This window comes from Mchenga conophoros, linkage group LG11 (genome assembly GCF_057382185.1).
Source record: "Mchenga conophoros isolate Kocher_MC1m ecotype Shallow Benthic linkage group LG11, M_conophoros_male_GT1.1, whole genome shotgun sequence".
NCBI lineage: Eukaryota > Metazoa > Chordata > Actinopteri > Cichliformes > Cichlidae > Mchenga > Mchenga conophoros.
In genome coordinates, this window is record NC_140536.1 from 38,959,246 (window position 1) to 38,970,705 (window position 11,460).

The window sequence follows — 11,460 nt, forward strand, 5'->3', positions numbered from 1 at the left end:
CAGATGCCTGAGCTCTGCTGCCCTCTTGTGGCAGTTCAGAAACTCGCTCGCCACGTTCCTGATTCACCAGGTTCGTCGCCCAGAGGCCGTCCGAGTTTAGGCTCACGGATGAGGCGGGAGGAGATGAAGAAACGTCCTGAGCTGCGCACACAGATGCTCCTGAAGGGGAGGGCGGCCAAATTTTAATCAGGTTTTTATAATATTTCAATAACAAAGACTACAAGAGAGAAGACCGCAATGACCACATGGCTCCATCTGAGCAGCCCGAGGCAAGTGTGGGGAGAAAAAACTCCCTTTAAACAGGAAGAGACCTCCAACTAAAGAAGGATCAGGTATCCGTTGGAAATTAAGAGAAGAAAGTCATGGCACACAAACAGCGGTTGGCTGATCTGTGAGCTGGATCAGCCAATCACCAGTGAGTTTCTGTGGTAGCCCCTCCCACAGGTAGTGACATCATCAGTTCCAGCTTTGGGACCAGATGCTTAGTTCAGCTGGTGCTGAAAATCCGGCACTGGGATGGTCTGTCTCTGATGGACATGTGTCCTGCTGGGTCCAGGTCCTGGTTCTGGTGGTGTTCCTTGACCCTCTTCTTTCAGACTTACATCGGTCCAGTGCTGATCTCTGTGAATCCGTTCAAACAGCTGCCGTATTTCACCGAGAGGGAAGTGGAGCTTTACCAGGGCGCGGTAAGACTGAGCGGCCAATCGACAGACAAATACAAACGAAAAACAGACAAATAGCTGATTGAATGCCCCGCCCCCGACAGGCTCAGTACGAGAACCCCCCCCACATCTACGCACTGGCTGACAACATGTACAGAAACATGATGATAGACAGCGAGAACCAGTGTGTCATCATCAGGTAGGCGGGGCTTAAAGCTCCCTTCAAACAGACTCTTTTCACAAATGTGTAACGTGATGTCTGTCTTTGCGTGTCAGCGGCGAGAGCGGCGCCGGAAAAACTGTTGCTGCCAAATACATCATGAGCTACGTGTCCAAAGTGTCCGGAGGAGGCGACAAAGTTCAGGTCAGAATCGGAGGCCATTGATTGGTTGACATAAAGGTAACACTGCCTCACTGCTCCACCTTGTGGTATAAATCGTTTTTGCACTTTGTAGTTTATCTCGACACTCATCGCTGCTGCTGTGCTGGTTTGAAACATTGTTTATGTGACGCTCAATTCAGTTTTATTTATACAGCACTAAATTACAACAACAGCTGCATCAAGGTGCTTTATATTGTAAGGTCGACCCTACAATAATACATACAGAGAAAAGCCCAGCAATCACATGACCCCCTATGAGCAGCACTTTGGCGACAGTGGGAAGGAAAAACTCCCTTTTAACAGGAAGAAACAGAACCAGGCTCAAGGAGGGGCGGGGGCCATCTGCTGTGATTGGTTGGGGTGAGAGAAGGAAGACAGGATAAAGACATGCTGTGGAAGAGAGACAGAGATCATTTTATAATAACAATTCTAATAATTAGTAAACGTTTATTCAAAGTGTTAATTTTAATTTAATAAATCGGACATATGTTAAGATTTCATTTTAAATTTATTTCTTCACCTTTTGCCACGTCGGGTCTTCCTTAGTTATATCAGAAAACGGCTGATTGTTTGTGTCAGCTGATAGTCACCATGGTTACAGATGATGTTAGCGATGCCACCCTGTGTTATCACCTGCAGCACGTCAAAGACATCATCCTGCAGTCCAACCCTCTGCTCGAGGCCTTCGGAAACGCTAAAACCGTCCGCAACAACAACTCTAGCAGATTTGTGAGTATGATAGCACACAGATACTTTGGCTGCCGCCGCGCAGATTCATAGACGCCCACAGACACGCCGCCCTTATCCCGACAGGGCAAATACTTCGAGATCCAGTTCAGCCGAGGAGGAGCTCCTGATGGAGGCAAAATCTCCAACTTCCTGCTGGAGAAAAGTCGAGTCGTCTCCCAGAATCAAGGAGAGAGAAACTTCCATATCTACTACCAGGTACTGCAATATGTGCTGCAACGTGTACTATAACTGTTAACGGAAGCTAATGCTGGCCTCTGACTTCAGCTGCTGGGAGGGGCTACCACAGAGCAGAGGGAGAACCTTGGGGTCACGACCCCTGACTACTACAACTACCTCAACCAAACGGGAACCTACACGGTGGAGGACGTTAACGACAAGAAGGAGTTCTCGGATACGATGGTCTGTATGCGTGTGTGTGCGTGTGCGTGTGCGTGCGTATGTGTGTTAAAGTGTGTGTACCTGTGTGTCTCTCAGGAGGCCATGTCAGTGGTCGGTCTGTCTCTGGAAGATCAGGATTCAGTTCTTCAGCTCGTCGCAGGAATTCTCCATCTGGGAAACATCAGCTTCAGAGAGGAGAACAACTACGCGGTGGTGGAGAGCCAGAACTGTGAGAAAGCCCCTGACACTGCAGCATGACACTATTGTTTGTTTTGTTTGTTTTTTATTACCACTTAAACCAATAAAATCTTGTCTCCTCATCAGTCCTGGCCTTTCCGGCCTACCTGCTGGGGATCTCTCAGGACGGTCTCTGCAGTAAGCTGACCAGCAGGATTATGGACAGTAAGTGGGGTGGGAAGACCGAGTCCATCTCGGTGACCCTGAACACCGAGCAGGCCTGTTTCTCCCGAGACGCCCTGTCCAAAGCGCTGTACACCCGACTCTTCGACTTCCTCGTCGATGTCAGTGCCTGCACACAGCCTTCACACTTTGTTCTGCGTTCTTTAACTGCTGCTCATTCACCTTCCTGTTTCTGTGTCAGTGTATTAATAAAGCCATGCAGAAGGAGCAGGAGGAGCTCAACATCGGAGTCCTCGACATCTACGGCTTCGAGATCTTCCAGGTACAAACACACTTCCTGTCTTAAGCCACACCTTACAAAACAATAATAAACACACTTTAACAAACTGGTCCCGTTAGATTGTTCCTGCTGATTTGATGATCAACGACTCTGATTCTTGATTAACTTTTACTTTTTTGTTTTTTAGAAAAATGGTTTTGAGCAGTTTTGCATCAACTTTGTGAACGAGAAGCTGCAGCAGATTTTTATTGAGCTCACGCTGAAGGCTGAACAGGTGACGTTGTTCTTTTTTTAATAAACTGTTGAACGCTTGGTGCACAGGTGACATACAATTATTCTGGGATTAGATTAATTTTGTGGTTGTTACTAAGTTTGTCTGATTCAGCCTGACTTTGAAACTACATAAAATATCAGTGGAAAAGAGTTAATATCACATGACATTACAGGTGTTTATTGGACAAATCTTGATCCAACTATTTTCTGAGATGATGAACTTTGTCTTTGTTACTTTTGTGCGAGGAATCCAAATAATAATCCTCCAGCTTCCTCCCGAGTGACCAGCACTGACTAAAATAAATCCGTCCATCTTCTTCCACTTGTCCGGGGCCGGGTCAAGGGGCGGGAACTTAAGCAGACAAGCCCAGAAATCACTCTCCCCAGCCACCTCCTCCAGCTTGTCGAAGGGAACATCAAAGCGTTCCTACGCCAACCGAGAGATATAACCCCTCCAGTGTTTCCTGAGTCCTCCTCCTGGTGGGACATGCCTGGAAAACCTCACCCAGGTGGCCCCCAGGATGCGTCCTTGTCACCACCTCAGCTGGCTCCTTTCGATGTGAAGGAGCAGCGGCTCTACTCTGAGCCCCTCCCAGATGGCCAAACTCCTCACCCTATCTCTAAGGGAGAGACCAGCCACCCCTCGGAGGAAGCCCATTTCCACAGCTTGTATCCGCGATCTCGTTCTTTCGGTCGCTACCCACAGCTCGTGACCATAGGTGAGGGTAGGGACGTAGATCGTCCGGTAAATTGAGAGCTTCATTTTTACACTCAGCTCTTTCTTCACCACGACGGACCGGTGCGGCGTCCGCATCACTGCAGCCGGCGCACCAATCCGTCTGTCGATCTCCCGCTAACTTCTGCCGATGAGATTCTGAGAGCACCGATGTGAAAGCCTTCCACCACTTGGCTACGAACAGAATTGGTGACAAAGGGCAGCTCTCTTTGCTCCTGCAAAGGTTGTGTAAGGGTCAAATGGCCCGTAGAAGTGAGCCAGACACCACATACTCCTGTGGGCTGGGGTGGGTATCCTAGTATCCTCTCGGCTTGGTGCCTGTATGTTGGGGTTTCTCCCAGTGAACGAAGGGGTTTGTTCCCTGCACCTTCCTGGTGGGGAACGGGTCCTGACTGTCGTCTGTGCTGAATGACAGTTCGGAGTACCTGGTCTTCTTGGAGTCCCTGGGTGGGGTGTTTGAAGCTGCTCCACCTGGGGACTCTATATTACAGCGAGACCTGGAGGCGTGTGACTGGGAGGAACGGTGTCCCAGATCTGAACCAGCGCTGTGTTTTGTTATTGGACTTCTGTGCAAACCACAGTGTGTCCATAAGTGCACGTGGCACCAGGACGTCCTAGGCCGCAGGTTGATGATCGATTTTGTAATCGTATCACCAGACCTGGACCATATGTTGTGGACACTCGGGTAAAGACAGACACCAGAGGTGAGGGGAACCACCAGGCTGAAGAGGGAGTCGTATTGGGCGTGGTTAGCCTGTCGGACTTCGGAAGCAGCTGATCGGTACTAACAGGCCAAGCCAAATGTGGCTCGGGCAGTGGCTGAAACAAGAACTCTGGTGTGGGAGGAGTTCAGAGAGGCCATGGAAAAAGCCTTTCAGACTGCCTCAAAGAGATTCTGGCAAACCGTCAGGCGACTCTGACATCAGGCAACACTGCTTCACTGAGTGAATGCAGAGTCATTTCCCTACAGGGGATTAATAAAGTATACAAAAACCTCAGGAGGGGAAAGCAGTGCTCCGCCTGCTCTGTGTGCAGGTGGAGCGCTGCTGACTTTGACTGATAACATTGTCGGACAAACGTCAGGGACCTCCTTTAAATAAACAGACTAAATGTGAAGCCGGATGTTGCCGTTATGTCTGCAGGAGGAATACGTACAGGAGGGAATCAAATGGACTCCCATCGAATATTTTAACAACAAGGTGGTCTGTGACCTCATCGAGTCCAAACTGGTGAGTTCGCAAATCACTGAACACAGCTCTGATAAATTTAACAAGTACTCCTCTCCATCTCTGTGTTTTTATTCTTGTACAAACATTACTGACATTAATCATTTGTTACATCATTAAGAACTGCAGCAGGATTTACGCTCCATCTTGAGGGTCAGTTGCCCCCCGAGTTGATTCTGTCTGACAGAGGATTTAGCTCCTCCCACTTTAACCCCACCTGCCCTTTAAGCTAATGTTTTTTGTCATTAGCCATCTTCTGGAATCTGGATAGGGCTGAACGATATATCGCATTTGCGATAATATCGCGACATGATCAAGTGCAATTTTCTAACCGCAAAGGCTGCGATTATACTCTGGACATGTCCAAGTTCATGGGCTGCATCCTCCTGAGGCCGCATTTGTAGACCGATTACGTCACAGCGACGCGCCGAAGGCTGTCCGAGAACGGCACAACTCCCGGCACATCATTTTCAGATCACCGCGGACTTTCGCTGCTCGGGTTAAACGTAATATATAAGTCACTTAGACAACCTAAAAATGTTATTGTTGGGCTTTTTTCAGTGTTTTGTTTGTTCGTGAGTAAATCGGTTTGGCTGAGATTAAAGTTATTAGATTAGATAAAATAAAACTTTATTAATCCCCCGGGTGGGTTCCTCCTTGGTTTTCACACAGCTGACTAAACGTCAAACAGAAAACTTATTAAACAGAAGTATGAGACAGTCGAGAATTTACACCAGTGTCTGGTTATATTTTAGATAGCAAGAAGCAGACGGCCGAGTTTATTAAACTCCACCGAGACAGCGGTGACGCTAATCAGAACTAGACCGTCCAATTTCACGCCTTTAAACTTTAAAGGCGTGTTTGTGTGTGTGTTTATACAATTGCTATTATGTTTGCACTTTATGTGTAATGTTACTGACTGCAGAGATCAGTAAGATGTGTGCATTTTTTATTTATTAGTTTTATTTATTTAATATTATTTTTTAATTGAATGACTGTCTAGTAGTTCACAGATGTCGAAAAACTGAGTGTGGTAAAGCCACTGATTTTGTTTATGTATATTTCTGCAATCTGCACATTGTACTGACTTTCATTTTAATGTTTACACCAGGGTTCCTTGTCAGCACTTTATGCTCAGATGTTTGTAAGCTAAAAATAAACTATTGTGTATGTTCAAATATACTGTTGTGATTGAAGAAGTTAAATAAAAATGTCAGTCATCAATTCATGCATCACCTCATGTCATCATAACAGAGGTCTGTCTTCCAGGAAAGAACAGTTTAAAATTAATGTAATATAGTATTGGCCATACTATATGATGTATTGCTTGTCTTTGTTTAATAATACTGGCTTGTTTGGTCTCTTGATGCAGCTATGATATTACCTGAGTACAGGTGAGATTTCTGCTGCTTGTAGGAGCTGAACTCTCAGTTTTGAACAAACTATAAGTCAGACTATATAAAACCAAATTCAAACAGCTGTATTTTCAGTGAACACCCTCTGTTTTGCAGAATCCTCCTGGGATCATGAGCATCCTGGACGACGTGTGCGCCACGATGCACGCTAAAGGTGAGGGGGCGGATCAGACCCTGCTGCAGAAATTACAGGGACAGATTGGATCTCACGAACACTTCAGCAGCTGGAACAAAGGATTCATAGTCCACCACTATGCTGGAAAGGTCCTCACCTCACCTGTATACCTGTCAGAGTTTTTAATGACCACATCTGTCTGTGTTTACTGACCGCACCTGTGTCTGTGGGCAGGTGTCGTATGATGTCAGCGGGTTCTGTGAGAGGAACAGAGATGTGTTGTTCAATGACATCATCGAGCTGATGCAGAGCAGCGAATTGTAAGTACTCTGTGCGTGGATGTGGGATGTTTTAGGAGCCCCTGATGCAAAACTGCAGTGAATAAACGCGTCAGCTTTGTCAGGAATCCTGTTGTCAGCAGACATGGGCAGTGTTACTGTAATCTGATTACTTTTTTCAAGTAATGAGTGAAGGGTTTAACATTGCAAAAAAGTAATTAGATTACTGTTACTTTCTCGTTAGCACGCTGTGTCACTGGGTTACTAAACCGTGATTTTGTTTGTGAGAGAGTCTCATGACAGTGACGTAAGCGCGTGTGGCGTCCATGGCAACAGACACGTGCAGATCAACAATGGATAACATGGAGAGAGTACAACCATGCAGCGTTCAAAGTGTGGAAGTAATCACATTACTAAGCTGTGTGTGTGTGTGTGTGTGTGTCTCTGACACAATCCCTTCTCTGTGGTGTGTTTGTGGGCAGTCCGTTCATCAGAGCTCTGTTCCCTGAGAACCTGGAGGCTGAGAAGCGAGGGCGACCGACCACCGCTAGCAGTAAGATCAAGGTGAGAAAGCTGGAGGTTGGACCTCCACTAAGAATTAAAATGACAGTGAAATAAGCAGCTTTGCCAGGTGTGGTTCTCAGGTGTGTGTTCGCTGCCCTCTAGAAACAAGCTAATAGTCTGGTGCAGACCCTGATGAAGTGCACCCCCCACTACATCCGCTGCATCAAGCCCAATGAAACCAAACGCTCCCGGGACTGGGAGGAGAACAGGGTCAGACACCAGGTGGAGTACCTGGGCCTGCGAGAGAACATCAGAGTCCGTCGAGCTGGATATGCTTACAGACGAGTCTTCAATAAGTTCCTGCAGAGGTCGGAGGTCAATCATGGTTAGGATATTTAAGCTAATGGGACGAAGTTAAGGTTCTAACTCGTACTGCCGTGCTGCAGGTACGCCATCCTGACGAAGGAGTCCTGGCCTCAGTGGAGAGGTGATGAGCGTCAGGGAGTGCTGCACCTCCTCAACTCGGTCAATATGGACCAGGATCAGTTCCAGCTGGGGAAGACCAAAGTCTTCATCAAAGCTCCCGAGTCGGTAAGAAAAGCTCAGCAAGTGGTTTAACTGCAATCAGGAACGCTGAGATTCAGCACGCCTGAGGTAGAACCTGGTACCGGGTGTCGGCGCTGTGGTCCGCTGTCACCCACGGTCATCTTGGCCTGTCAGGGCCTGGCTCCGTTTGTCATAATGGTGTCGCTTCCTCTCTCCAGCTCTTTCTGTTGGAGGAGATGAGGGAGAGGAAATATAACGGGTATGCTCGTGTCATCCAGAAGGCGTGGCGCAAACATGTTGCTGTTCGCAAATACGTCAAGATGAGGGAGGAAGGTAAGATTGTTTTTGATAGATGGGTTAAAAAAACTCTGAATCTGAGTTTGTTTTCAATAACTTTTAATTCGTGTTTCCTCTAGCCTCTGATGTTGTGCTGAACAAAAAAGAGCGCCGCAGAAACAGCATCAACAGGAACTTTGTGGGTGATTATATCGGGACCGATAACCATCCTGAGATCAGACAGTTTGTCGGCCGCAGAGAGAGAATTGATTTTGCTGACGTCGTGGTGAAATATGACCGCAGATTCAGGGTAGGAACCCAACCTAAAAGCAAAACCACAGGCCTAGATCTGGTTCTGTTCTCCTGTTTGAACACGTCCTCGGCTGGAGAGTGTTTACCATCATGTCTGATAGAGTCCCTGAATATTTCTTTCCTCTTGGAAATGTTGCTTTTTCTGTTGTTCCACAGTCCGTGAAGAGAGACCTTATCCTGACACCAAAGTTCCTTTACATGATTGGTCGCGAGAAGGTGAAACACGGTCCAGATAAAGGTCAAATCCAGGAGGTTCTCAAGAGGAAGATTGAGATCAACAAAATCCAGTCTGTTTCTCTGAGGTATACCATCAGAACTGGGAAAAACTACAATTAGAACCAAAAAATGACAGCAGAGCCAGATTAGTACTTTCCACTGGGTCAAAAAGTAGAACTGGAAATAGAAACATGAAGCTATTAGAAGATAGCAATTGTTGTATAGCATTCAAAATATTACTGCCTTTCTCTGACCTACCTTTCTGTTTGTTAGCACTCTTCAGGACGACTTCTTCATCATCCATGAAGAGGAGTACGACAGCGTTCTTCAGAGTGTCTTTAAAACTGAGTTTCTGAGTCTGCTGGTCAAACGTTATGAGGACAAAACGCAGAGGAAGTTGCCACTAAAATTCAATAACCTGTAAGTTTTAAACACGATCTGTCGTTCTCCAGCATACCTCATGCACTGTATTTAAAAGTGAAGCTAGCCGCCATGGCCTCGCCCTTTGGCCACCCAAGTCTCCTGATGAGCATTTTCACTGTTGCCATTTTGGTGTTTTGAGACAAGCAAGGAGTCAAACTGCACAACCAATGAACGTAGTTCCTGCACTGAGAAACCAACACTTAAACCCAGGTTTAACAATGAGTCATCAGATCTGACCAAACACTGCCTCTATCTCTACACTTCTCTCTCCGTCCAGCCTGGAGTTTAAGGTGAAGAAAGGTGGCTGGGGTCCGTTCAGCTCCTCAGGATCCAGACAGATCCAGTTCCAGGTGGGTCAGGGTGACGAGGCAGTCTTGAAGCCCAGCGGAAAGGTCCTGCAGGTCTCCATCGGACCGGGCCTGCCTAAAAACTCCCGTAAGTTGTGACTTGACTTAGTCACCAGCGTAACCTCTTGTCCACTCGGCATTACTTCCTGTCTGTTTGTCGTCTAGGTCCCACCCGGAAAGACAACCGGAAGAGCCGCTACATGGGAAACCGTGCTCCACCCAGTAACCAGCAACACTCGGGTATCAGCAAAAACCAAGTTTCAGGTGTTTTCACGACTTCTTAGAAGACTCTTTTGACGTTTCTTATTCTCATCAGCATCTCGCTCCAGAGGGAGTGGAGCCCTGAAGGAGGGCAGCGCCTACTCCAGAGGCTCGTTGCTGAGACAGCAGTCTAGCATGGAGCAACCTACCCTGCCCCGCCTCCAGAACCAGCGTCGCCATGACAGTCGTCCCCATCAAAACCAGGATATGGGCTTTATGGATGTTCCCGATCAGGGTGCCGCAGGGTGAGACCGCTTGGAGTGACCCAGTGTTATGAAATAACTGTGGTCACCAGTATGACCAGTAAACGGACCATCCGTAAATGACTAGTAATCCCTGTTTCTCACCTGTAGGGTACACCGGCGCCGTTCAAAGGAGGTGAAGCCTCCTCCTGGAGCGGGTCGACCCAAACCGAAGCCCCGAACTCCTCACTGCAGAGCTCTGTACGCCTACGATGCCCAGGACACCGATGAGCTTAGCTTCAATGCTGAGGACCTCATTGAGATAGTCACTGAAGGTAGTACCCATACCCCACCTTGTATTGATGTTACTAGATATCACACACCTTGTTAAACAACATTAAATGTAGTTGCACAGTAGTACTAAAACAAAGAGGGATTTTTTTCATCCAGAATCGTAGTTCCCACAAGGACCGCGCACGGTCGCGTAGTTCCCACAAGGACTGCGCACGGTCACGTAGTTCCCACAAGGACCGTGCACGGTCGCGTAGTTCCCACAAGGACCGTGCACGGTCACGTAGTTCCCACAAGGACCGTGCACGGTCGCGTAGTTCCCACAAGGACTGCGCACGGTCGCTTAGTTCTCTTGCTTACCTGAATGTTTGTCCTACGCATTGTTTTTCCATTTCCACAGATCCATCTGGTTGGTGGTTTGGTCGCTTGCGGGGCAGAGAGGGGATGTTCCCTGGAAACTATGTGGAGAAGATCTAGACCTCGATTCCAGGGGTCAGAGGTACCAACCTGCTGCTGCAGCTGGGGTCATAGGTCATAGGAGCTTTCAACACATTGGTTGAGAGCTAAAAGGAGGCTGACTGCTGAAGATGGCGTGCTAACAAACAGCTGCACTGTACCCAGAGGTGAAAGGTCAGGGTGTGGTGTGCCGACATGCTGACTCCTGGACTCCCAATGTCCCATTAACGCTGCATACAGGTTACATGTCCCCATAAAACTTCGTTTTCACAGTGTCCTCGTGTGACTTCAGTCTCTGATCATCTCAGGTGGAGCCCCGTATATCTGACAGTTAATTGGTGTCCTCATTCTGACACACTGCATGTGCTAGATTTTTAAATTCCAGTTCAAAGACCTTCCATCTTTCTGGTCTACAAGAGATGGAGTGAGAGGAGGGCAGCAGGAGGCTGCATCACGGCTTAGAGTTGATGGTTAACCAGTGTTGTACAAAAATGTGAATAACTAGTTTAGCCAGGTAGTATTCATGAGGCCGGTCAGTGAGGACAGCAAGGTTTATTCATCTGAAGTCCATCCAGTGCCCCCTGCAGCCTGCAGTGTTTATTACAGCCCTGAAATAAAACAAAGTGAGCACAGTGGCAGATTTAAAGCCCTGTACAGTATTTGTCATTAACAGAGCAGATGAACAGACCCTGAACGTCACACAGGAGCTTTGATATACAAATAAAGGTATTTTATTTGTCTCATCATTAAAACGGAAATATTTTTTACCTGAAATAAACAGATGTAGATGA

At 47.4% G+C, this 11,460-nt stretch overlaps 1 protein-coding gene across 2 annotated transcripts in view; it reads left to right on the plus strand.

Annotated features, from left to right (window-relative positions):
* Positions 1-11,460, plus strand: part of myo1eb (myosin IEb) — a 16,060-nt gene extending 4,600 nt beyond the window's left edge. Inside the window, exons 3-27 of one of the 2 annotated variants that reach the window (XM_085292953.1) lie at positions 597-686; positions 767-861; positions 939-1,026; positions 1,684-1,773; positions 1,858-1,989; positions 2,059-2,193; positions 2,269-2,401; positions 2,497-2,693; positions 2,774-2,854; positions 3,000-3,086; positions 4,964-5,050; positions 6,559-6,726; positions 6,812-6,897; positions 7,338-7,419; positions 7,522-7,727; positions 7,806-7,950; positions 8,124-8,238; positions 8,322-8,491; positions 8,650-8,795; positions 8,983-9,129; positions 9,410-9,567; positions 9,645-9,719; positions 9,796-9,985; positions 10,094-10,257; positions 10,614-11,460. In XM_085292953.1, coding sequence (XP_085149079.1) covers positions 597-686; positions 767-861; positions 939-1,026; positions 1,684-1,773; positions 1,858-1,989; positions 2,059-2,193; positions 2,269-2,401; positions 2,497-2,693; positions 2,774-2,854; positions 3,000-3,086; positions 4,964-5,050; positions 6,559-6,726; positions 6,812-6,897; positions 7,338-7,419; positions 7,522-7,727; positions 7,806-7,950; positions 8,124-8,238; positions 8,322-8,491; positions 8,650-8,795; positions 8,983-9,129; positions 9,410-9,567; positions 9,645-9,719; positions 9,796-9,985; positions 10,094-10,257; positions 10,614-10,690 — 3,144 coding nt within the window. In that variant the 3' untranslated portion in view covers positions 10,691-11,460. The remainder of the gene's footprint in view (positions 1-596; positions 687-766; positions 862-938; positions 1,027-1,683; positions 1,774-1,857; positions 1,990-2,058; positions 2,194-2,268; positions 2,402-2,496; positions 2,694-2,773; positions 2,855-2,999; positions 3,087-4,963; positions 5,051-6,558; positions 6,727-6,811; positions 6,898-7,337; positions 7,420-7,521; positions 7,728-7,805; positions 7,951-8,123; positions 8,239-8,321; positions 8,492-8,649; positions 8,796-8,982; positions 9,130-9,409; positions 9,568-9,644; positions 9,720-9,795; positions 9,986-10,093; positions 10,258-10,613) is intronic. The other variant, XM_085292954.1, reaches the window with a different exon arrangement.